This window comes from Strix uralensis, chromosome 1 (assembly GCF_047716275.1).
Source record: "Strix uralensis isolate ZFMK-TIS-50842 chromosome 1, bStrUra1, whole genome shotgun sequence".
NCBI lineage: Eukaryota > Metazoa > Chordata > Aves > Strigiformes > Strigidae > Strix > Strix uralensis.
Genome location: NC_133972.1, coordinates 63341546 through 63367456, shown reverse-complemented (window position 1 = coordinate 63367456; position 25911 = coordinate 63341546). Strand labels below are relative to the sequence as shown.

The window sequence follows — 25911 nt, the reverse complement described above, 5'->3', positions numbered from 1 at the left end:
CAATCCACTTCTAACTACAGTAGCAGACATAGGAAGATAAATTTTGTCCCTCAGTAAAGTCTTGAGAAACTAATGTCATTTTCTCCCTAAAAACTGCTTCCAAGCTCTCTTTCTCTTCAGCTTTTCAGGGTATCTGCACGTGTCTTACAGCTCTTGGCCCTAGAGGACTTTCCTTGTGGGAAGGGCTGAGGAGAGGATGCATTGCCCCAAAGCTGTAGAGTGGTTGCTGGATGTTGGTTTGCAGGCAACCCAAGCATGCAGGCAAGCTTCGGAGCACCATGGCTACTCAAAACCAGGACACTTGTGTGTAGCAGCCCAAGTGTTTGTGAGCCCAGGCCAGCTTTGCAGGTCACAAACCCCAATGCTAATGGAGCTGAAGAGACATCAGAGTGAGGTGAGGGCTGAGGAGTAATTCTTATGATTTCAGCTTTAGACCAAAAAATCTAAATTCCACTTATGTCCTGCTTTAGCCCACCAAGTCTTCCACTGGCCCTGATTCCTTTTGCTCCATTGAAGAACTACTGTGTTAATGTTTTCCTGACTCTGCCCATTGTGCTATGTGCTTGATCTCTGTGTCCTTTTACAGCATGAATTTGTTAAAACATGCTCTTTACATTTCGAATTTGCCACTGATTCATCCTTGGAATCAGTGATTCCACTTGTATAATGCATTTTATTTGACTTTATAAATGATAATTGAGATGGGTTCACTTTGTAAAACATCTTTCAGATAGCTATCACAGAAGTCAATAGCTTTTCTTATATAAAATATGCAAGTGTTGCTTACAAAAGTCTTTCCTTTTAAAGATATTTTTAGCTTAGTTTCTGAGAAATGGTAGCCTGATTTTTTTTCAGCAGTCTGTACACTTGCACTTGACGCAACAGTTACTGGGGGCTTTCAGGACTCAGCTTCTCTGGAAATTAGTGGCTTAATAAATACTTAAACAAATATTTTCAAACTAAACAATTTTGAGATGCAATTTTCAGGTTTTGATAAATAAAAGTTCTCATGGCCAGAATTTCCACAGAAACATTCATGTTTTCTTTTTGCTTGTGTAAGGGGGAAAGAAGTTTTTGCTGTCTTATAACCATGCTTTGGCTTGTCATGCCCATGTTGTTTCTGGTTAAGATTCCTTGTGCAAGTCACATCGTCCATATCCAGGATGTGTATAATACACCTGGTAAAGAATACAGTAGTTGAAAGCAAATGTCATTTAACCAAGGATCCAGGCCTATAGAAAGGGTTAATAGCATATGAACTCCCATGATGCAAACCAACCACATTTCAAAACCAAGTTACTCATGCAGAATATTTTTTTCTTAAAAAATTTCAGCATAAAATATATTCTTGTCTGTAAGAGAAGGTTTTAATCAGCCGTACTTCAAAATGTTTTCTCTTGCTGTATTCCAAACACTGAACTTCATTGTTTTACTTGTACTGATACTTAATAAATTGGTTTTGTTTTTCAGCCATGACAAGGCAAGATGAATTTTGTGGAAAAGGACTGCCTAATGGAGATGTGGTGTATAATGTGGATGATGAATTATCGGAGAGCCAGAGTAGTCTTGTGTTGTGGTCATTTTATTGTTCAGTGCAGTAATGGAGTTAAGTTTATATTTACATTTTCTAATTATATTTTGTTATGCAAAAAAATTATACGTAAATATCCTCTTGCCAAACCAACCACTGAACTCTATTGCTCTCTCAGAAAAAAAGAGAACAAGTAAGACTGAAATAGAAAACAAAATAGATAATGAAAGCCCACTGAAATCACAGAGTCTCCGCACTGCATTCCAGACAAGCATCCTGCTTTTCATCACAGCCATAGCCTTCACTTGTCCACCAGGTCCACAGCTCAAAGTCTCCTCCTGCGAACAGCCTTGGCCAGGATCCTTCACGCACTGCTGCTTTGGGAAACACATCTTTAAAACCCCTTGAATTGGGATCAGCCAGGAAATGTGCTTGCTAGAGGTAGTAGCACCCAAAACACTGGTTGATATTATGCTCCCCTGTGCCACGTGCAAAGGAGCTATAATGGCAACGCAGGGATCAGATCACAGCATATGCTTTCTTTTCCCCCCAGACTCCAGGCACAAAGTCTTTTGCTCTGAAGGTATGGCTCAAGCTTTGGTGCTCCTCTGTGCAGGGTGGTCACTCGGGAGCCAGGTGAGCTGCCGGGACTATTAGTCCTCTGGCATAATTACAGAGAGGGAGACACAAAGTGTTGAGCAAGGGTTATTTTTTCTCATATCTTTCTGTAGAATACCTCAGCAAGCTACTCTCTGCATCACTGTATTGGAGCAAAACAGTGTTGTTGTTATTTATTTTTTTAAACACATTGTATCTGCTTAAGTTAACTGAACATCTACAGAGGTCCCCACTCACCTCCCCATAATGAGTGCCAATAGCTGAATTTCCTAAAACCCATTACAGTCAGTGGATTTGGTTTATGCATTTATGTCTCTGTGCTTTTGTAAGTGAAAGACGGCATAATCCTTGTTCTTTTTGATGGGACTTCTAGAGCTTGTTCTTTGCTGCTTTCCAAGCATTTGTTGCAATGAACACCATTTTCCTTTCTTAGCCATTTCCCCACATTCAAATGACTGTGTCTAAATTAGACACAATAGGATGCCTTAGAAAGCAAATTAAGATGATGTATTAATTTACGATTCCAAGTAAAATAGAGCTTATGAGTATATCTTTTAATGAAAGTAAGGTCCAAGGCAGGTTTAAACTTTGGCTCTTCTACCCCAAAGCTGGCAACCTAACCTGATATCTAGAAAAATTAATAATAGCTTTCCGAAAGCTCCTTTTGTTTCCACTAGGAAAAGTGCTGGCCCCATATTAGGCAGCACTGAGTCCTTAACTGAAGGCAAAATTATGATGTAAGTTATTTGCATTCTAAATACCTCAATTTAGAGCTGAAACATGAGAAAAGCAATTAGATCCTTGACTATTCTTCCTAAACATTTTAGGCATTTAAGAGACAAACTCTTGATCTGGACCCATCTTGCTATAACACTGGAAAAACAACTATTCTAGTGTAATATTTTATATTGTTGGATAAAAGTCAGGGCCTTGTTTGCTCCAGCATGTGATAAAAATAGGCCCTGCTCCAGAGAGTTCACACTTTCATAAACTCAAATAAAGAAGGTTAAGTGTTGGCACACAGATTAACTAAATCTTTGACCTTGGTGAATGCCATAACACCATCCTAACAACTGGTTCACACCAATAGACAATACAGATTACTTGGAAGCATGATATCCACTTCTTCAAAAGGACTTAGGTACCTATCTCAAATAATTGAGAATTTGAATTTAACTTACTACATACACCTAGGAAGAATAAATTGTGTGTTGTAATGCCTATGTTGCAAGATTTGGTCATCCACCGTAATGAAATTCCACTGGAAGTCCACTGAAAAGTAGAGCAAAAAATGTCTGCAGATGTGGTAGGAACATCATCCAACAGTAAGAAACATTAGCATTGCCCTCAAGGTGGAGAAGAACTCGATGTGAATTGACAGGCTTATATCAATCTCTCGTAAAAAAATGGAGTAATGCAATTAAATGTAGTCATATTTTGTTGAAATATTTTTTTCAGGCACAGGATGTTCTGAGGTGATACAGATAATTAGCAGAGAAATTTAATCATCTGTATCACAATGAAAGAAAAAAAAATTGGCACTTTAATAAAAACATAGACCCACCTGATCTGAAATTAGAATGTTTCAGTATGTCTTCCGGGCTAGAACGTCTAGTTAAAAATTAATGGAAGTTGGCAAGCATTAAATTATCTACCTAAAAGATCCTATACAATTGCATGAATTAAATAGAAATACATTGATTGATATTCACAAAATAAGTTATCTGCAAGACTACTGCACTGAAATAGTGAAATAACATATACCAAAGACAGAATGCCTTCTGAATAATATGCCATCACTAGGGCATGTATTAAAAAGAAGGTGCATTCGTGGGGCCAGGTTTTCTACTTGGCTAAAGTGGGAACTGTACTATTTTAAACCAGTAGTGAGCTTGACTCACGGTGGTGTTGCACCTTGAAGGAAAGTTTATGGCTAGACCCTGTCTGTCACTGTGGGAGTCAGTGGCAGGACTTCTGCTGATTTCAATGGGATGAGCTTGCTTGGCTCTTAACACTTGGCATTTTCTTGGCAATATGTGAGATTCTTCTTGGTTCTAGGACCTGTGGTTTTGATATCTTTCCAACTTGGCTGGAATCAACTGTCTGAAGTGAACACTTGAGTGAAGGGGACCTTGATGCTTTTTGCCTTCTCAACATAATTGTCATTAAAAAATGTAACTGTCAGAACGGTATTAAAATAAAATTGTTTTAGAGGATAAAATCTGTTGCATAACAAACCTTCAAATGTTTAACGCAAGTCTGTATATTTTCAATTCAGTGTTCATGAAAAAACTTAGCACATATGTTGCTTTTAGCGTACTATGTTTTAGTAACGCTTTTGTGTATTTTTATGTGTTTGTTTTTTAAAACTCTGCAGCACCCACTTCTACTGGGAGAAGCTGGGTAGCACAGGATACTCTTAATTTAGTAAAGACCACGTGATCCATTGGTTAGGCCCTGGAATTGGTGAAGTCCAGCTGAAAATCCAACGTACACTTGCTAGAATTGATTAATGAGGTGTATGTCATTTCGACTACAGGACTTGTAGTTTTTAAATTAAAAAAAAATACTAGCTCTGATTAACCAGAAGTGGTATCTTCCTGAAAAGCAAGGTCTTGTAATGCCTCCTCTTAGTGCTTTTCTCTTGCCACTAGTGAGTCTAATGATTCTGCCCAGATTTTCCTAGCATTCCCATATATTTAAATTTCATACGCCCAATTGTTATGCAGAAAGTATATTCTGAATGCTTTTCCTCCTACTCTGAATCCCATAGCAACTTCAACAATTTCATTCATGGCAAAGTAATTATTTCAATACTGTATATTTTTAGCTTTTATTAATGGAGTTTAGAAGCTGGAAATGTGAAAAAACAGAAGCTTTAAGGGGGAATCTGTACTGGTAGAAATCCTCCAGATTTTGCCTTCCTGTCCTAGCCTGCAGCTGTCAACATTGCCTCATGCCCAGGCTGCACTATGGAGTCTATCTGCTGCCTGTCTTAGGAAGAAACCTCACGTGCTCAGTGTGGACAGGGACTCATTTTGAGTCCCAGAATTTGAAATATATGCTTGGTACTTCTACCTAACAAGGTGAAAATATAGCATGTCCATTAGTGCTGTGGATCTTAGTATGAGACCTCCCATCTGATCTGCTTTCATGAGGGCACAGTGGAAGTTTCTGTCTAGTCTAGTTGAGGTGTCAGCATAACAACATGAAGGCAGTGCCCCATGTGAGGCTGTAAACTCTTGGGTTTATCATGGACTATATGAAAACAAGCTGGCAATCTCTGTACCAATCTTATGGTCTATTTGCAGCTGAATAATTCACTCGTGGATAATGGGGAGCTGACTGTATTCCAGGTAGCTGTCCAGAGGTAATGAGTCTCAAGCCAAATCCCTGACAAATGTAACAAATTACCATGTTTTCTAAGGACTAAATGTCAAAGCACATATATGGGCATTTAGTGTCTAAGTAGTGTCAGGAGAAATCAGACATGTTGAGCTCCCCACTGTTTTCCCTGGGATGGAGTTGGTACATAACAAATAAACTGTCCAATTATACCTCTGGGAAAATACATTCCTACTGGTGTAACAGAATCACATCGGTAGGTCTTTTCTCAAAGGCAAGAGTTTTCAGCTATGCCGTTGCAAATTCCATGAGCATGTAAAGTTGCCAAGTCCTGTGTTTCACTGGGAGGGATGAGAAGTAAATGGCCATGCTTGCAAAAAATAAGGTGGAGAACATGGGGAGAGGAGGAGAATGTCATCATGCAGTGACAATGTTGGCAGTAACCCACAAAAATGCAGGTAAGGGTTTAAAAAAAAAAAGTTAATGGTACAAAGAGAAATCATTCTAAAATTCAGTGGTCCCCATCATATTCATTTTTTCTTCAGCAAACAGAGGAAACAGAGGATGCTTTCTGAGATAATATAATTTCCCTTTTTTTCAGACTCTCTTGTCCCATTTAGGTTAACAAACATGGCTTAAGTACCCTCATGCAGTAAGAGCTAGCAAATATTAACTTTTTAACAGTAGCTACTCTGTCATTATTCTAATTTCGTGAAGAATTAGCAATCCTCAGAAGTAATTTTAAAATTTATTTAACAGTGTATTTACTTTATCTGTCTCTCCAATTTCTTCTCTAGAAGACAAGCCTAGACTTCTCTAGAAGACAAGACTAGAAGGAGCAATCACTATGGTTGTAAATACATGAACAAAGTTCTAGCATAGTATGAGTGAAGATTTTCCAGAATAGACATGTAGCATGGCTTGAGTAACAGAATTCTCAAAATTGATCCACTTAAGAAGAAAAAAAGGCTGCTTGCTGTAACTGTTTTTTTCTGTGTTGTACCACTAAATGCCATTATGGAATACTATTACTAAAGCTCTGTTTCTGACTTCCATTAGGTTTGCACAATATAACACTCAACCATTTTATCTGGGATATCACCAATCCCATGCCTCTTGAATGGTGTAAGTTAATAGCAAAGGAAGTACTACAGATGATCTCTCCCTCAGCAATTATGTCCTTTTCTTGGCACTCATTAGACCACATCTGTGGTCCAGTTTTGGGCCCTCAGTACAAGACCGATATAAATTGGAGCAAGTTCAGCAGAAAGCCACCAGGGTGGTCAGGGAGTAGGACACTTACCCCTTGCAGAGAGTCTGGGGGAGGTAGACTGGAGAAGAAATGGGTTTGGGGGGACCTGACAACAGTTTTTGCATCAAGAAGATGGAGCCAAGTTCTTCACAGTGAGGTATGGCAGGAGGATGAGAGGCAATGGGCATAAGTTGAAACAAGAGAAGTTCAAACTGAATATAAGAAAAATCTTTTTCCCTGTGAGAACAGTCAACTGTCAGAACAAGTTGCCTAGGGAGTCCGTGCAGTCCCCATTCCTGAAGGATTTCAAGACATGACTTGACAAAGCTCTGAGCAACCTGGTCTGACATCAGAGCTGACCATGCTTGAGGAGGAGGTTGGGCTAGAGGCCTCCTGAGTGAATGATCTTCTGATCTCAAGCATTTGGGTTCGGTTCCTCCTCAGCATTTCTACTGAAAAGCACAAGCTTTCCTGGTTGCACAACAGAAAGTGCAAATCAGACTCCCCTTAGTTCAACCTACTGGCCCAGTGAAGGGAAGAAGACATGGGTTGCACAATGAAAGAATGTGCTGTGGACCTGGGTTTGATGGGATGTAAGGGATGGGGAGGAGTCTGGGCAAAGGTGTAGTATGACTTGGCCTGATCATAGAGAGCACAGTCTTGAAATCAGGCTGGAGAAAAGCCTGAGCACAGACTTGTTGAATCAGGCTGACAGGAAGAAGATGGGATCCTCACAAAAGGGTCTGACGAAGAAGAAAAACCCATTTGTTATATTTTGAAAACACAAATTCTTTTACTGGGGAGAATAAAAAATAACCTTAAATTAAGGAGAGGAAGTGAAATCCTGATACTCTTAGAACTGACTTTTAGTACAACAACTGTTGTATTTGTCTGTGGTCTTACAGCCTTAAAATATTTTTCTTTAAAAATACTGAATAAATAAAAGTCTATGCTGTGCAGCCAGCTAATACTGTGTGAAATTAATTCTTTCCTTCTATTCAGAAGGACTGTTTCCAGGCTTGTTTGGCTATGAGAAGGAGAGCCAGCATCAAATGCACTGAATGGGTTTTATTTGATAAAATAAATTCTCCCACTCTCTTATCATCATAGCTTTAAATAAAGTACTGTGAATAGGATGTAAGCATTGTAGCCTGTGTTCCTTTTCAGATAAAGAAAGTCAGCCTCAGAGTACTGAAACCCACAAAGAATAGAATATCTATAAGAATTTTTTTTTTTTTTTCCCCCCATATATCTCATTCTGTGAGGGATATGAGAAAAGCACATTTCCTCAAAATGGCCTATAAAAATGTTGGTGGATGAAGATGCCATTTTGGTTTTGTCATAGTACCTGAGATATGAAGAATATTTCTACATCAGATATAAAACGAAACCTTTCTGAGTTCCCAGGGCTTTCCTCCTGGTATGCACCTTGGATAGAAATGGACAGATTTCAGAGAAACCCCTCCTTATATGGGGGTTTCCCTTAAGATCTTGCTGTTAAGATGCAGCTGAGTCTGGGCTGAATTTTCCAATGTTTATAGTAGAAGTAACTCTACTGAAAAGGAGGTGCACTGAGACTAAACCATGCAAAAGTCATGAATTTTGACAATTTTCCTCTGATAAAAAGCCTGACATGATGAAGAAACATTTTCATGTTTTATTGGGGTTTCCTGAGCCAGATCTTTGGCCTTAAATACAGAATAACCACCAGCAATCATACTACTTTCTTGGGTCCCAGGGAGATTGGCTATCCTTCCACATCATTCAAAGAGAGTAAAAAATGTTCCCTACAAAAATGTGGAAGAAGTTTCAGATCATCTTTCTGCATTCACCATTTCACCTCCTAATCACAAAAAAGCTGATTCCTTGGTCAGTGACAGTAAGTATTTGTTGTCGTTCTAGTGAATTTCCATTAAAATGGCATGGAGAACATCCATCGAGAAGAAAAGCTCAACAGTTGTTTGAATGCTAGATGAGAAGGAGTCCAGTGGGGGTTAATGTACTCGAGGGAGTAATGTGGTAATACCAGTTGTAGCTGTCTTAAATGTCCCAAACCTGAAGAACAGTTTCATTGACTATTTGCAACGGAATCACCTGGCCACAGCTTGGGGTACAAATCTGCAGCATGATTTAGTCTCACACTGAGCAAGTCTTAGTTGTTCCATCTGCCATTAATGAAAGCGGTTCAGACATGAAAAATATCAGCCAAAGTCATGATTGGCAGAACCCAAAGTCTTTGGGAACATGAGGGATGCGGTTTTGGAAACATTTTAGGAAGTGACACAACAGTTGTTTCTTAAACCGATATTTTAAGCTGTAACAGAAAAGGTTACTCAGTTTGGAGTGTTGTGATCTTGTGGGTCATAGGATAATGTAGGCTGGAAGAGACCCCCAGAGTTCTCTAGACCAACCTCCTGCTCAGAGCAGGGTCTGCTCTGAGATCACACCAGGTTGATCAGAGCTTTATCCAGTCAGCTTTTGGAAACCTCTAAGGGTGGACTCTGGTCATAAAACTTTAAGACATAAACTGCTCACTATGTGTTTTCTCAAAGTGTCGAATGAGTCAAAAAAAAAGAGAACTAAAAGCTGCAAATCAGGAATTGCTCTCTCATAATGGGATATTTTTGCCCCAATGTCACCAATGTCACCATTTTGCACAGTGTTAAAAAACACTGACTTTTGTGTCCATTTTTTAATGAAATCTCTGTATTATGATGATGGAAGCATAGTTGATGGCAGATGGAAACATAGTGATATACAAATGCTGGCCAAATGCACCCTGGTTGGTGTTTAATAATAAAAAAACCCAGCTCAACAATGGATACTGTCAGAGGTGAAACCAAGCATTTTGCCAGTAGTCTCAACTTTAAACAAAGCTGTTTTAATCAAAGCAATTGTTATGCCAATAGCAGGTAAATTAAATATTAAAGAAAAATAAGAAGACAAACTCAATAACTGCATTATGATAAAGCTGAGGGAAAAATATCCAAAAACCCACTATTGCCAGAGTTCAATATATGGTAAGTAATTCTATTGGTGTATAAAGTAACGTAGGAGGCAAATGGGACTACTAACTGTGAAGTAGATAGATAACAAATATTTTGCCTTCATACATAATTAAAACACCTGAGGGTAAAATACAGAGATGCAACAGGAACTGCCTGATAAAACATCAAAATTGAAGAAAGCAAGAGACGAGAGTTTGAGGAACATAATGAAGAACTTCCAGCTCAAGATGCACCATGTATGAGGTGTAAGCAGTTCCCAAATAAAGCCAAGGGGAGGAAATAATCAAGACCTGCAAGTGAGGGGTGACATTTTTGTAGAAGAAAAGCTCCCACAGGTAATCGTCAGGGGCACCAGCATCATCTGCTGTTGGCATTTCCCACAACTGTCTTGGGGTCTCACTTCCCCATTACCATCATTTTCAAGATACACAACATCCTAGGTGGGACATTTTGTATTTGAATATCCTTCAACAGCTGGCTGGCTTAAAGAAAAATGTAGTGTGAGCAACACTATGACATTGCACATGTTGTGTCCTATTTCTAGTGAACAGCCATTGCCTGAGAACTGAAGATGCTGCAAGCTGTGAAGGACCAGAGTTCAAGGTGCTACAGATGGGTACACCAAAAGGACCCACAGAAGGGTCTGCAGTTCCCCCACTGAAAAAAGAGAGCTTTTGCTCTAGCCGTTGGCTCGGTTAAACCTTGGATGACAAGAAGAGTTTCAGCTTTTTCTTCTTGGTTTCCTTTCTCAGCTATTAAGCAAATCACTTTCTTCTCAGAATTTCTTCTCTCTTATTTTGAGTGGGCAACATCTGAAGCAGCCCTGTTCATGCTAAATGAAATCGATGGGCACCTGAATCTTCTGGAGATGGCTGTAATTACTTCTGGTGCACCAAGGAAAGACAAAAGAGACAGCTCTCTGAGAGGATTTTTGCCACATGTGCAGGCTGAGATGTAAACCTTTGGGATGGGTGGCAAGGCTGTGTCCCTGGGAAGCTGCACCAAGGCGAGGAGGGCAGCGGGAGAGGACCATCTTCCAGCAGCTGCTCCAGCCACCTGTGGGGCAGCTCAGCTGGTGGACTGCAGCTCACAGCAGTGGAAGACCCCACGGAAAAAGCGGGGACACTGCTAGAGAGGAGCAAAGGGCACGGCCGGGCTTCAGCTGCAGACGTGGGCTGTGCCTTTGCGCTTCCCCATGGTGGGGCCAGGCTCCGGCATCCCCCTGCCCCCTCCTGCGGCGTGCGGAGGGGCTCACCCCGGCTCCCAAATCCTGGCCTTGGGGCAGGTCCCTGCAAGCGACCCCTTCCCCGAGAGCGCCCCGCGCACCCAGCGGGCAGGAGCGGGGCGGCGGGGCCGGGGGCTGCGGGCGGCGGCGGGGCCGGGGCGCAGCCATGGAAACGCGGCGTGCGGCCCCCGCTCCCCCGCGCAGCGGTATTTCTATTCCCCACCCTCCCTGCATCAGACGTGGCCTGGCTGGGGCCGCGCCGGCTCTAGCCGGTGAACAGTTAACGCTGGGAGAGGCGGCTCCTCTTCCCCCCACCCTCCCCGGTTCCTGTTTGTAAAAAGCGTGTGCACCCCCCCGGGAGAGCAGCGAGCAGGGCACAGCCAGGGGAGGCGGGGGCAGTCACCCCTCCACCCTCTCCAGCTCCCTCTTTTTATTGATTGTGTGTGTGTCCCCCACCCCCGTCCACCGCCCCCCCGCCTCTTTCTGCAACTGGTCTCCCAGGGTGGCCGCGGCTCCGCGGGACCGCCCGGGGCGGTGGCCGGGCATGGCCGGGGCGGGGGGCGTGTGTGCGGCTCCCTTCTGCCCACCCCAGCCCGCCGGCTCCCGCAGGGCAAGAGCTGAATCTGGGTGGTGACTGAGAGTGGCTGCCCCCCCGCCGCTCCTGCCTCTCCTCCCTTTTGACAGGGGCTGTTTTATTTTTATTACCTTTTTTTTTTTTTTTTTCCTGGGCAAAAGGAAAAATATATATTGAAAGGGTGGGGAAGGAAAAAAAAAAGAAAGGCACCCTCCCCCTCTGCTGCTCGTAGTCCCCTCCACTCCACACCAAAAAGAGCCATCGCAAGTGCACGCCAGTTCTTCACTAAAGTGATCCAGCCGCTGGATTAAGTAACTCTCGGAGAACAGCACACGCACGCACACACACGGCAAAAATGAAGGAAAAGGCAATGTTTCAAACGGCTAAAATGCAAGGAAACATGATGGTAAGTGGCTGCTGCTGGCGCCTCCGGTGACTGTAAGTAAGTGGCGGGGCTCCCTGCTGGGGCTCGGGGCTACCCACCCCCCGCATGGTGGGTGCGGAGCCCCCGCTGCTGGGGCTGAGCTGGCCGGGGAGCCGGGCGAGGCTGCACCTTCGCTTGTTGCCCGTCCTCCCCCTCCCGAAGAGGGTCGCCGGTGATGCGGAGGCTGCTGGAGCGTCCCCCTGTCTGCGGGGAGCTGGGGGGCAGCCGGGGCGGGGGCTCCGGGGCCGGGGCTCGGCGGGGCCGGGGCGGGCTGCGCGCCCGGCTCGCTCCGGCACGGCCAACTTCGCCAAGTTGATGACCACGATGTGTGTGTGTGAGCTGGCGGGTGTGGGGGTTACCTTGCCTTTCCTCCGGCGTTCCTAATGGAAACGTTCGTCTTGATGCCATTTTTTTAAAAAACCTACTCGGGATGCCTTTTAAATCATCTCCCCCCCCTCCTCCCCTTAAGGAAAAAAAAAAAAAAAAAAAGCCAGCTGCTCTCCCGGAAGAAGTGCTGGTTGCCATCTTGTGCTGATGGAAATATAGTTGTGTGTTTTGCCTGCCGCTTGACCCACCGGGGCGGGGGGCTGCCGGGGTGGCGGGGTGTGCGGCGCTCCGCATGCGGGCGGCTCCGGCGGCGGGGGGCAGCGCGCCGCGGGGGGAGGCAGGGCCGGAGGGCACCCCAGGGTGGAGAGCGGGATGGCTTCAGGGCGCTTTGCGTTAATAACTTATTTGAAATAGCCTGAGGCTTGTGAAGGGTACCTGTTGGTCTCCTGTCCCCTCCCTCTTCTCAAGGAAAGCACTCGTATCTGTATTTTGCCTCCCCTGTGAGAGGAAATGTAAAGACAAAGGTAGTGTCTGTTTCTCTCATGCCTTGTGTTGACGTGTTCAAGCAGCGGCCAAAGTATTCTCCATCCTTTAATTAAGTTCCGTAGTAAAATGCTTTGCTGGCTTTTAAAGGAAATGCTTCCTTTTCCAACTCCAGTAATACTGCTTTTTTCCAGCAGTAGTTTTTAAGAGGAAGGTGCAATGCTATGTGACCTGTGAATTCAACTAAGGGAACTGAACAGGAACTTCTGCAAACATTTTTCCAGGAGAATTGCACAACGTGTGTGGTTGCATCGTACTCCTTTCATTATGCCTTTTAAAATGCCTGGGTAATATCTGGTGCTGGAACTTTTTTGACGTGGGGAAATTTAGATTATTATTTGCTTAAGCTACTGATGCTGGAGGTCATTATAGTCTTTGATTAGGATGTTCTCTATCAATAAGAAAAAATAACCACCTGAGATGACATTGTTCGATTAAAGTACAGGATTAATCTAATTTATATACACAATGTCACAGAATTAATAAAAACCTCTCGCACGTTTTCCTTGCTGGTCTCTGAAGTCTGGGAATGATGAGCGGGCAGGGATTCCCCCACTGCCACTCAGCAAAGGGCTGAAGCTTCTGCTGGGATTTTTGTCTGGTGCTTCTGAGCGTGGCAAAATGGATCCGCATATCCACACCTCTGCGAGATGAGCAAAGGCTGGAGTGATTGGTGAGCACACAGAGCTGTGTAGCAGGGGCTGTCCACAATTCAAACCCTTCTGCCTCTGTTTTGCCTCTGATTCAAATGGGAGCAGGATCCGGCCCCCCCCCCGGCTGCTAAATCAGAGTTATTTCTTACTGTGACTCAGGGCAGTCTCCCTGGACCTGCATGCAAGGTTTTCCTTTGAAGAACTCATTTTTGAGACACTGTCAATGAAATTTCAAGACAAGGAAACTTACACTGACACAGATGATTTCTTTAATTAATGCCTGTGCTTTTATGGGCCACCTAAAACACACACAGCTGGTTTCTGTGTTAATCTGGTCAGTGGTTGCAACTGGATCTGCAGTTTATTTAAGCAAGAATTAAATTTAGGTGAATATTTGAGCTTTAAGATATTTGGACAGATTTCATATTTCTTCAAGATAATAATGAGTGGACCTAATCCCAAAATCTCAGATACACCTTCAATGGAAGTTCTAGCAAGTTAAGACTAGTACTTTCTTTACCCTTCTCCTTAATCAGTAAAAACAATAGTATTCTTACTTACCACTTTTGTTCCAAGTAAAATTAGAATCTTGCACTAGTCATGCCAAAAACTAATGCTGTGAGTGTCTTCTCTCACATACCTGGCAGTCATTGAGAATATGGGGTTGGGTGTGTATGAAGTCCCAGGAGGTGCATTACCGTGTGCATTGCATTAATTGCCTAGCAGAATTTGAAAAGTCATTGAAGATTCAAAGTCCACCATGGTTTTCTTCTTTTTTTTGTTTGTTTGTTTTCTGGCAGTTTTGCTGTTGCTTAGAATCTTGACAAGCTTCTAACTATGTATTGATTTTTCTTCTCTTTAAAAATCGTTCTTAAATTGAGCTATTTCATTCTTAAAATGATGTGACAGCAAGTGATAATACTGGCACACTGGTCCCTGGCCATGCAGTGGGCCCTTTTTAAGTGCGGTGATAGCTCATGAAGTCACTACACCTGTGACTTCTTTATGACCTAATTAGACCAGCAAAAACGAAGCCATTCTTGTGACGCTGAGATAAATGTTTTTATCCCTGTGACAGTATTTCACCAGGGCTTTGTTTTGGCTTTTTTAAACAACAACATTTACCTGGAAAGGTGCCTATTTTTATTTTACTGCTCTATTTCCCATTCATCATTTGAGCCAGGGGAATGTAACTTATAGAAATAGTTCAAGGTCTTACAATGGGATTTCTCTTAATTCTATATAAATACTGTAGGGAGTGATTAATACACAGTGGTTTCTTCTAGTAAGAACTGACATAGCCCATGAGTTTTCCACAGTCTTTTTCAAGTTAATATGCCATGGTAGGGTGTGGAGATAAATGTTTATCACTTTTGGAGATAAATTTAATGCACTTACATTTGTTTCCAACCTTAGATACAGCTGTATAATTTATTTCATTAAAATATTCCTGTCTTTTCCCATACTTGTTCAGTTGTCAGGTCAAGGACAATAATACCAACTACCCTTGTTTTATTCTACTCTTGCTTGTGTCTTCCCAGGGACTGATCTATCATGTACGTGAGCTTTTTTTTTTTAATGGATTTTCAAGCAAGTACATCAAAAAGAGCTGTTTTGAAGAGGACCTTTAGAGTAATGCTAGATTCTTCTCTTACGTACACCCACGCAAATCCTGAGAACTCAATGTGGTAGAGGTATAGGTGCGGTAAAGATAGAAAGGAGCTACTACCTTCCAATGTAAGCAATTAGGTGAGTGGAAACAATGGTCTTAGTGAGAGTGCATAGGCATATTGAAGGCAAAATTGAAAGTGCTATATGTGAGCACGCTGTTATTTTGGCACATTTAGTTGCCAGTAAAAGGAGCAAGGACTCTGCTGTAGCTAGGTATCTCTGTTAGAAGGATGTTGCTGTGAAACTCTTGTTCTGAATTGCAGTCTAGCCAGCAGCTGCTCTAATGTTTGGAAACTGCCAAGAGAAACAGTGATGGATGTGTCACTTTTCTGCTTTAATCTGGTGATAATTTATGAATGGGGCAAAAGAGGCAGTTCTAGTTCATTGAGAGGACTTGTAGAAGAGTCTGGAGAGTTAGATGTTTAGTTTGACCATTTATATCCCAACTCTGATAGCTGCAGTTTGGTTGTACATATAAAAACCAAAAATAAGCCCAGTGGCAAGTGTTATCCCCTAGGAAGTCTGCTGGCACCTCTGAGACCTCAGAGACCTCAAGGGTGCAAATGGCATGAAGACTAAGCTATTCTCATCCTTGGAGTGCTCCTGCTCTTCCTGGAGATACACTGGTGCAGCCAAATAGAAAATCCAGCTTTGCTTCTGCTCATTTTGTATTTCTGGTACCTCTCATGAGCAGTAAATTAATATTAAAAACATAAATAAAAGACATTGACATTCCATTGTAATTTTCCTTATTCGCTGTATTTTACCCACAGGTTTATTGCTTGCAGTGATCAATCACATTGCACTGAAACATGGTGTAATGTTTCTCAGCCAAGAATGCAGCTGTCCTACCATGGGGTAAAGGAGCTGCATAGAGATTAATTTCTCTTGAAACTCTCACACTGAAATAGGTGGTGGAGTTTCTGACCCAGTGCTGACTCCCTGCTACTTTATCCTTCCCTCTGTCTCAGATTCCACTTGACTTAGAAACCAAATGCAGTCCAGATTTTGTGTGCTGTCTACTACCTCAGCTGAAACACAGGGACCTCCAGAGCTGAAAGCAGGGGAGCTATGGTATCCTCCAGAGCTGAAAGCAGGGGAAGATGAGCTATCATGACTCCAACTGAAATTTAAAGCCAGGCAGAAATTCAATTGCCAAACTAGAGCAAGAATTGCAGCAGAGGATCTTTGGGCTGCTGCTGTTTATGGACAGGCAAGTTGCATTTTAAGGACTGTAAGAGTCTGGTATCCTTTCTGGGTCAGGCATAAAGGGGAACAAACATTCCCCTTTGTTAGGATAATATATGCAGTAGGGGGTACACAATCCATAGGAGGTACTGGAATTGCTGCATTGTGGCCCAGTGTAAGCTGTAAGATGTGCTGGGCCTGTTCTAATGTCATGTTGCTAGTGATGGAAATTAAGAGACTTTGCACATTTAAGGTGGGATGGCAGAGAGCTCCACAAGGAAATATCCAGTAGGATCTCCGCCTTGTCCACTTAATGTAGAGTGTCTCTTTAGATACATCCTTATTTAGGGGATAGAAGTGCAGAGCCTGCCTACGGTGTATTGAAGAATGATAATAGATCCACTGAAGTTGCAAGTCCTGTGAGAAATACTGGGTCCAGACTGTCTCAGAATAACCTTGGCAGTCATGTGAAGTAGTCCACATTGGTAGCTCGCTATTTAGCAATGTGAGAATGAAGGGGGGCTTGTGGTCTAACTTTAATTCTCATATTGGGAAGGTTCAAAATCTTGACTCTGATGGTGGTTCTCCCACCTGCGTCTCTCTCTTCAGTATTAACCAGCAGCTCTTCTGCTTCCTCTTGCTTGCTCCCTCCTCTGAGTCATCTCACTGTTCACAGGATAGTCTATCCCTTCCCCTCCCTTTCAGAATCTTTCCACTACTTTCCCAAACAGTAAGAGAGGAGAAATTGGAGGGACTGTTACAATTTTACTGCTACCCACTCAGCTGTCATTCAGTAGAGCCCTGAGCAGCAACAGAGCCACAGAGCTGTCTGCGCAGTAAAGAAGACAGCATTGCAGTCATCCATATTTGAGAGGTTACTTCTGTTCATTAATTTGCTTGTTCTGTCTAAAGATAAATACCTAAAATGTAAGTTTTGGAGATGTTGCTGGCCTGAGGCTTTGGCTTTATTTGATGAGGAGAGTTCCCCTCTCTGCACTGTGGAATGAGTCTTTCAACTGCCGGAAGATACTTCATAGCATGTTCCCTTGCACCAGGTATCACTCATGTATATCTTGGAGGTCACGTTTCTTCGCAGAGCTTTGCACTCACTTAGTATTGGTCTAACTGACTATATAAAGGGGAAGGTAATAGAGAATCACGCCTAAGAACGCTTCCACTTGGTACAAAACCTCTAGTAGCAACAGGCTCTTTGAAGTAGCTGACAAGGGCAGAACAAGATTTGGAGTCAGAGCATTTTGGACTAGAAGATAAAGTGCCCAGTTTTTACAGTGAAGGTGATGAGCTACTGGAGCAGTCTCTGTGAGAGTGCAGTAGTTTCTCTAGCTCTTGAAGTTCTTCATGAGAACAAGACAGAGATTGGATTCCTCTGACTAAACATTGGCTTCTTCAACGTAGACATCTACATCTAAGTTAGTCAGCCTGGGCTCTGTTTATAATTTAGTCAGTGGAGTCTGGGGCATGATTCATCCCATCTTCATGTAGATGGGTAAAGTGGGTCAGAGGACCTGCACTCTTAAATGCCAGTTTCTCTCCGTTGACTTAAGGAAATATGGGGAACTAGCTGAACCATAAATACCTACTCTGCAGATATCTAGATCTTGCATCCATTGCTTAAACATAGTCACAGATATTCCAGTGACACTAAGCACCTCATCAGGCCTCTGCCGTTACGTGAGACAGGTACTACTCTGTACATCTTTCCAGGCTTTGTCAACTGCATCTGCAGCAGGGTATGGGGATACATGAGCTGCAAGTTTGGAGCTTTACTCTTTCTAGGTCCCAGAATGTTTGTGCAGAAGCAGGTTGGGTCTCCCAGAACTGAGTCCAGCTGCAGCAGGAGAAGAGCTCCATCTCAGTCAGATGCCATCTTGCAGAAATCGCTTGGTCCATGGTTTGCGTGTCTACAAACTGCCCTAGAACGTTATAATGCACCTCTGGCTTTAAAATTACTTAATCCTAATGGTTTAAACTAATCACAAGTGCAGTACACGCATTTATTCTTCTAGGTCTGTGTGTTTGTATGTCTGTTGTCTGTACAGTATTGAACTAAACAGTGACTCACATGAGATTAACAAGCAAAGTCTATTTATTAAATTGTTTTATGAACTGTAAATCTTGTGTAATCCACTAATGCATAATGCTGTCACTGAGGAAGCTTGGCATTCCTTCCCAGTGGAGCATCACATTTATCAGGTTCCCATAGTGTTCACTTTGAAAAGGCTGCAGTTGAGGAAAAAAAAAATTAAAAATAAATCTAATTTTCAGAATAAACCATTAGAGCCCAAATGCTCACAATACATTGATAACTGTATCCCAACTGTAGCATGCATTCACCTGTAGATGCTATGGATTTTCTACCCTTTTAAGGACAGTGTAGCAAACAAAGTTTGCATTTGTGGTGTCCTGGTTGCCCTTGGAGTGGATTATTAAGTTTATGTTAAGATTCTGCTTTTGCAAAAACTGGCTTTGTGCATCTGTGGTAATATCGGTAAGGTCCTGAGAATTCCTGGAGCACCTCTGTTGTAAAGCTTATGCTGTGTACTGGAAAGAAGGGTGTGCCTTGCAGGTGGTTTCCAAGCTCAATGTGTTCCCTATGGGATCTATATGGACAGTGATATCCCATTACGGTAGAAGTAAAGAGTAGGAACAGGAGCAGTGGAATCGCCTGTGGTATTTTGACCAGCAAGGAGAATTATTGCATGTGTAGCTGAATCTGAGTTCAACCCTCGATTGTAAATAGGTGGTTCCCAATCTGTACACTTACAAGGCAAATAGAAGAACTACAAACTCGGTGCGCATCCAGCAACCAAGACAGGATTTTGTTTGTGATAAGGCCTCTTTTGTGATGTGGCTGAATCTTTATTCACTTTATTACCAACTATGAAATATTTCCACCATCTCATCCCTAATTACTATGAAATGATGACTCTAGAGGTTACCCAGAGATGCACCCAAATGTCCAGCCAAAGCAAGTATGAGAAAACTGACCATTCAAGACAGTGGAATTAGCTGCAGTAGTAAGTTGCATGCCCAGGTGAAGCACTGGATGGTAAGCAGAATGATCAGTGCTGTGAAAAATCCCTTTCAAGTTACAGGGAATTCTGGCCAGAAGATTTTGTCAACTCAGGCATATGTAGAGACAGTTAGGCTTGGCATGAATTCCAGTCACACATTAGATGGCCTCATTCTGTTGTCATTATTCGGCACTTACTCAAGCAAAACTTTTGCTGAACTTAATGGGTTTACTACTCTGCTGAAATGAGTAAGAAATTTGTCTGAGGCTCAGGTGCCTTCAGACCTGAGTCTCAACACAAAACCCCACCATGTTCTGTGTCACTACCGATTTTCAGTATTTTTTTAAAGATAGTAAACAGTGAAATATACTGGAGTTGACAAAAAAAAAAAAAGGTGAAGGGCAGGGTAAGAAAGCAAGCAGGAGAAAAGCAGTGAGGTAGTTATCCTAGAGAATGCTGCAGGTTAAGAAAAGCACTCTGGAGTTTTTACTTCATCTCATTTTATAAATTGTGCCCCATGGAGAACCCCATCAGATGTTTCAAAGAGCATGCTGCATGCCTTGCACTTTTGCTTGTGTTTGTTTTCACTGATGATGGTAAACTGGAAAACATTCTGGAAATGAAACATTTTTATTTGTTTATGATTTGGGACTGAAGTTATTAAAAATGTGGAGAAAAATTGAAATGATAGCTTGGCATGTTTTCTGTAAATACTGAGTAGTTCTTCTGTAGTGTATGATATAACCAAAGTAACCAAGAAATAAGCTTGTATTGCTCTTTTCTTGTGCCTAATTATGAGGATGTGAAAAATATGCTCATATCAATGCCTTCTCATCCGGCTGTGAGGGGGCTGAAAGTACCTCTTATGAAGATCTAGTTTGTAAAGCAAATGATTGTAATGCAGGAATATTACTATTCATGAGTTCTGAGTTTATTGACTTTGTTAAAAACTGGATCTGTGGTCCACATGAAGGATACGTAAAATGCTGTGGGTAGAGCAGTAGTTCAGAAATTAATTGTAGTTCATATCAGTATGAATGAACCTTTCTTGATCTCACTATTTGAGAGTTTTTCTCAAGGAAGGGAAGTTCATGCTATATTCCCTGTTGCTTTTATGTTATTCTCTGTGCATTTTATTTGCATTAATCATGTACGTTTACATTTATAATTTGTTGAAAACTTCATTAAGGAAGATACTATTCAGCTGGTTTTGGACATGCTTGTAGGAATCAAAATCTATAAAATATTCCAGAAATTTTAAAAATAAAATTTACTTAACTCCTTATTTATTCCAGTATCTTGGATACACCTTTACAGATACACCTTGGTTTTTGTAAAGAGAGCATCTCTCACCATTTTCTTATTAAGATTTTAACAGATCTGTGGTCTTGGTAGGGAAAGAAGGTTGTTGGTAATATCTAAGGGCAACAAATAAATAAAATCTGTATGTATGCAATAACAATTAAAGCAAAAATCACGTACTCCAGAGGCGTGTTCCTTGTGATGTTCCCTGTTCAGCAGTGTACTTAAGCACCTGTTTAACATTAATGGTAAGCATATGCTTAAATGTTTCTGCTGACTTGGGAGTTATGAGAAGTCTGCCTTGCACACACAATAGTTGAACAGCCCGTTTTCCATCTGTGTGCGAGCCCAGAGCATGGTGCTAGCTGAGCATTTTCCAGGTTAATTAAATTGGCATAACAAGATCCCTAGCGCACCCTGTGCAGTCATCAGCTCTTCTGCGCTCTCCGGCTATCAGGAGCTCTGCTTGAAGTTGTGTATCTTTTGCTAGTAACTGAAACAGAATATTGCACTGTATTTCACCAGTGTGTTCAAATGGAAACAGAATTGAATGGATTGTGAGTACACCATAAATATCAATTTAGCTCCATATTGCTAGCATGAATATGGTGCATCCTTCAAATTCACAGTGTCTACCAAGGACTATTTATTCTATAAAGCTACCAATAATGGCTGTGCTTTCATGAATTATTCATGTATTTGTCCCTAAACCTCACCTGTCTGTGATTTGGAGTGTTTAAGATTTGAAGCTGGCTTTACGTATAAATTGCAGATATTTTTCATAAAATATAATGTCCTTACAGGTTTCTTTGCATTATTAGTCAGAGTCCATCATGTCTGTATCTTCAATAAAAAAAAAACCACCATTGGAATCAAAAGAATTCTAATTCAGTACAGGGAAAAAAAGAAAGCATGATGCTCCAAAGTCTTGCAAGAAAAGGCAAAATTACATGAAGTCAAAGGTGATCTCTCTATCTATTCACTAAAGCAAATGAAATGAGATGGAGTCCCATTGTAGAAATAAGGGGGTTGTTATTTACCAAATGAAGAAAGGAAAATGACCCCACAGTATGCCTAGAAGCAACTGGCCAAGGTGAGAAAATGTAGCAGTGAGAATCATACTAGCCATTCAGGTGTTTTGATGGGTTAAAATGAAGAGAAAAAGCACACGTTTTTAGGGAGGGCTTAAATAGATGAGGAGAGGTATGATCATTTTAGTGAATTCAGTGGCACAAAATTTAGCTTTCCAGTATTTTCAGGGAGAGGCTGTCTTGGTTTCCTCTAAAGATTCCCTGCTTATCACATTTGAATCTGGTTTCTAGAGTTTCCTAGTATTTAATTTTCACATTCAGGTTTGTTGTTTTTTTTTTAATCTAACTTCTTAAGTTTTTAAGGAGTTATATCCTTGTGAAGCATTGCAGATTAACAGTGATGTCATAGAAAACATTGAGACAAAGTGGGCTAATCCACGAACAGTGACAAATGGCTGTAGTGCTATCCTGAGCTCTCTGCTTCCTGCTATATTAAAGAAGACATGTTATGAATAGATGCGGGTAAAGAAAGGTAGGACAATGGAAAGATTGGAAGGCTTTGGGCAATTTGCATTTAGGTATGGGGAAGCTTTCAGTCTTCAGTCACAGCCTGGATCTATCCTAAATTGATAGTTATTGATGGTTGCTAACATTCATTGCTTGCTTGCTAATCTTTGTATGCTTTGTATGCTGTAGAAGGAAGAGAGCAATTGCTGTGAACCAGCTTGTGGCCATGCTGCTCAGGCACTCTCTGGAAGTGACTGTTGGAGTCCATGTTGCACATCACTTGGCAGGAACCCCCCAGTCCCCAAGTGGCCTTGTTGCTACTGTAATTAAAATAATTTGCATGTATGTTTTCAGTTCGAAGGGCAGGATTCAGTCCTTCTGAATGATGTTTCTGTTCTGTGACATACAAATGTGTGTGTGCTGCATGCAGGGGTTAAAAGTACAAGGTCTACTGAGACAAGCTGAGGGAGAGTTGCAGGAAGAGGAGGTGTGACCTAAGTGCACTGTCTTTGTGGGGCAGGCTCTGGAGTGGACTGTCTTCGTGAACTGTGCCTTTTGCAGAGCGCTAGCAGCATTGCTTGGAAAGCAGCTTAGAGGTAAAGTGCCATGTATGAAGCACAGACGCTTACGTCCTGGTTCCTGGAGTGAAATAAAGAGCGAGCTAAATTTGTAGTCGGGACACATGCAGTCTCCACTTATGGTTAGAGTCTGTATGTCAAAGAATGCTGCAGTTGGTGAATTCATGCACAGGCACATTAAGAACTTGCAGTTCATAGGAAGCGTTGGATTGGAGGATAGAGAGTCTAGTTCCCAGCTATGTAAAGTAATCATAGCATAGTGTCTTTGTCATTGGTGTACATAGGAGAAATTGTGCTTGAGGCTAGTAGAGTCCATTGGATCACATAAGCTGAGCCCAGTAAACACATTTACTATCTGAAAAGTGAATTCGGTTATTTCTCTTGTGCCTTGTAAATGCGTCAGACTGGCACATCCACTCTGCTAGATTCAGTATCTTGTGCTTTCTCCTTTTGGAGGTTCTCATAGTAAGCCACTTTTCCTCTCACATAACTAAACATGTAGAGAATTGTAACAGAACTATTAAGATTAGTATGAATGAAATACAGATGCAAATGTGTTTTGGTAAACATTGGAAAAAAATATCGAAATAAGTGTGAGAAGAATGTCATGTACTGATAATAAAGAACATTGTTCCCAGCAGTAAAACTGAGGAATGTGCTGCACTGTCAAGCCCAGAAGGCCTGGTCTCTGATAAAAGTCATGGTACAGGCATGTCTCCAGCACAAGTTCATTTTCCTGTTAGGCCAACAAGGAGCTGCACTGTAGCCAAACAGATGTGTATTTTTTCAGAAATACTCCATACAAGCAAAGCCAGATAATGAGCTGCAACCTTGCTAATACTTATGAATGCCTAAGTAGGCAAGATGCTGAAGCAAAGGACCACCCCTTCTCAACTGTTGGCTTGTAAAAGGTAATAAAAAACCTGCCAAAAAACTAGCTTGTCATTGCCAGTCAAGAAAAACCAAGTGTTTCTGTACAAGAACTTAATATTGTTGATATCTCTTGTCCACTGTGGCACATACAAGTAGTCTCAGCCAGACCACCTGAACATAAACATCTTGGTGCGTGTGACAGTGTGACAAATGAACTCTGTGAGTGGATAAAACTAGCATATTCAGATTTTGTTAATAAATACCATCTTCTTCCACAAGGTCTTGCACCGAGGCCTGTTACACTGATTTCACACATACTCAGGAATTGATGCCTTTCGTTCACTGCATGCTAACAGCAAGGATCCGTATGCTGTGGCAGGTCACACATGATGTGAGAATGGGCGAAGATCACATCTCCTGACCTCCCCAACCATGTGGTGGCAACTGTGCCAGTGAAAGACATGACTGGAAAAGATGGTAGCAGGCGGACTGGGGACTGTGAGAGTCCAATGATGGAATGTGTTCAAATAACTAAGCCATGTGCATTTCCAAATGTCTAAGTCTGTTATGCTTACACCATTATCTTTGTCAATCAAATTTGTAATTTCATCAAGAAATGAAATCAGGTTTGTTTGACAAGTTGTATTTTCCAAAAACCTGTATAGACTAACATTAATTATACTCCTATCCTTTAGTTCTTTATTAATTGACTCCCATATCAGCTTTACTACTTTTCCATTCTTAGACGGAGTCCTTCTAAATGGAGACTAGCCAAGCTGTGTAATTTCTGTGGGTAAATAAGGCATTAGTTTAAGGCTGGTTGTAAATGCTCTAAGTCATGAGAGTAAAATCAGCAAGGGCGGAGGAGATGCAGGGAGCCACTTTGTAATACAAGGTGAGACAAAGCGCCATCAGCAAGAAGATCCATTCAAGATTCTGTGGCATCAATAAAATGATAGAGCGCATGCATCTGTAAGAGGACAGGAGAGTGTGAGGCAGAGCAAGTTGATATTAGTGAAAGTCCTAAAGCGGTGGCATTGTTTGTTATACATTTTATTTTATTTTTATTTGCAAGCAGTAGGAATGTATGCTGAAGGTGGGAGGAGAGGCAAAAATGATATTGATGTTTCTGTAGAGAAACAACTTTATGATGAAAAGAAAGGCACTAACAATTCTCAGCTATAATGAGGACAGACTGGGGTGAGAAGCAAAAGAATACTGATGCAGTCCCGTATATGTTGTGCTGAAGTGGAAGTGTGTGTCACGCGATCTGACTGGAAAGTCTGTGCCACATTGCTATGATATGGAGCAACTTAAGAAGTTGTTAATGCAAATGTGTCCTGCCATGGGGAGAAAAGCAAGTCTAGAGATTTGACTATAAACGAAAGGAAGGACTAACCTATGGTAATGAAATGCAAAGTGTCTGATCAAAATTCAGCATGTTAATCTGAATAGTAAATCTTTTATATGAATGTGTCACTTGAGCCCCATAGTCTACAAGGTTTTCTTCTTACAGTATATGTTGCCCTTGATGTCCATTTTGATTGCAGAGTGTGGTTACATTTCACTGTTGCCACTTCATTTGCCTGCCGGAGCTGCACAGAGTCAAATGGCTTTAAAGGTTCCCTGACTACTGGAGGCTTCAGGATGTGTAAGACAACTGTGATTTGTTAAAATGGAAAGTGTAGGGACTTTGTATGTGATTGAGAGAGTGTGATATTTAACCAGTGGGCATTGCATCTGATGTAGTCATAAAAAAAATGAAATTTGAAACAGAAACCATATTTAAATGCCAATAAGTGTAGTGCTTACAGGAACCCATGCTGAGCAGTTGCCGTTGTGGTATCCTCAGCTTATCATCTTCATGCAGGCTTTGGCATGTCATGTGTTTTCTGAGGAGAAACACTGTCCTTAGTGAATATGCTTGGATTGGCATGCAACAAATTTGAATTTAGAGGGGATATGGTACTGATTTCCTGCGTGACCTTGGACAAATCTCATACTGTTGCCATGCACAGTATAGCTGTGTCAGTCCAGGGCAGCTCTAGCACCTCCTCCTGTGGTAACTGCACCCTGCATGGAGCTTCTCACTGGTCTTTATCTCCGTTCCCCATTTGTAAAATAGGGATGATAATTTCTTCCATTTTCTTTCTTTCTTTCTATGTTTTCACTGTGGTATTTTAAGCTGCCATACTATCCATCTGTATTTATTTAGTATATAAACTG

At 41.8% G+C, this 25911-nt stretch overlaps 1 protein-coding gene across 3 annotated transcripts in view; it reads left to right on the top strand.

Annotated features, from left to right (window-relative positions):
• The window catches only part of DPP6 (dipeptidyl peptidase like 6), a 565250-nt gene that overhangs the window by 52834 nt on the left and 486505 nt on the right, over positions 1-25911 (top strand). Inside the window, exon 1 of one of the 3 annotated variants that reach the window (XM_074868910.1) lies at positions 11435-11959. The exons of the other annotated variants lie outside the window; for them this stretch is intronic. Within the exon in view, the coding sequence (XP_074725011.1) occupies positions 11909-11959 (51 nt within the window). The 5' untranslated portion in view covers positions 11435-11908. Of the gene's footprint in view, positions 1-11434; positions 11960-25911 lie in introns of those variants that run through there. 3 annotated transcript variants of the gene reach the window in all.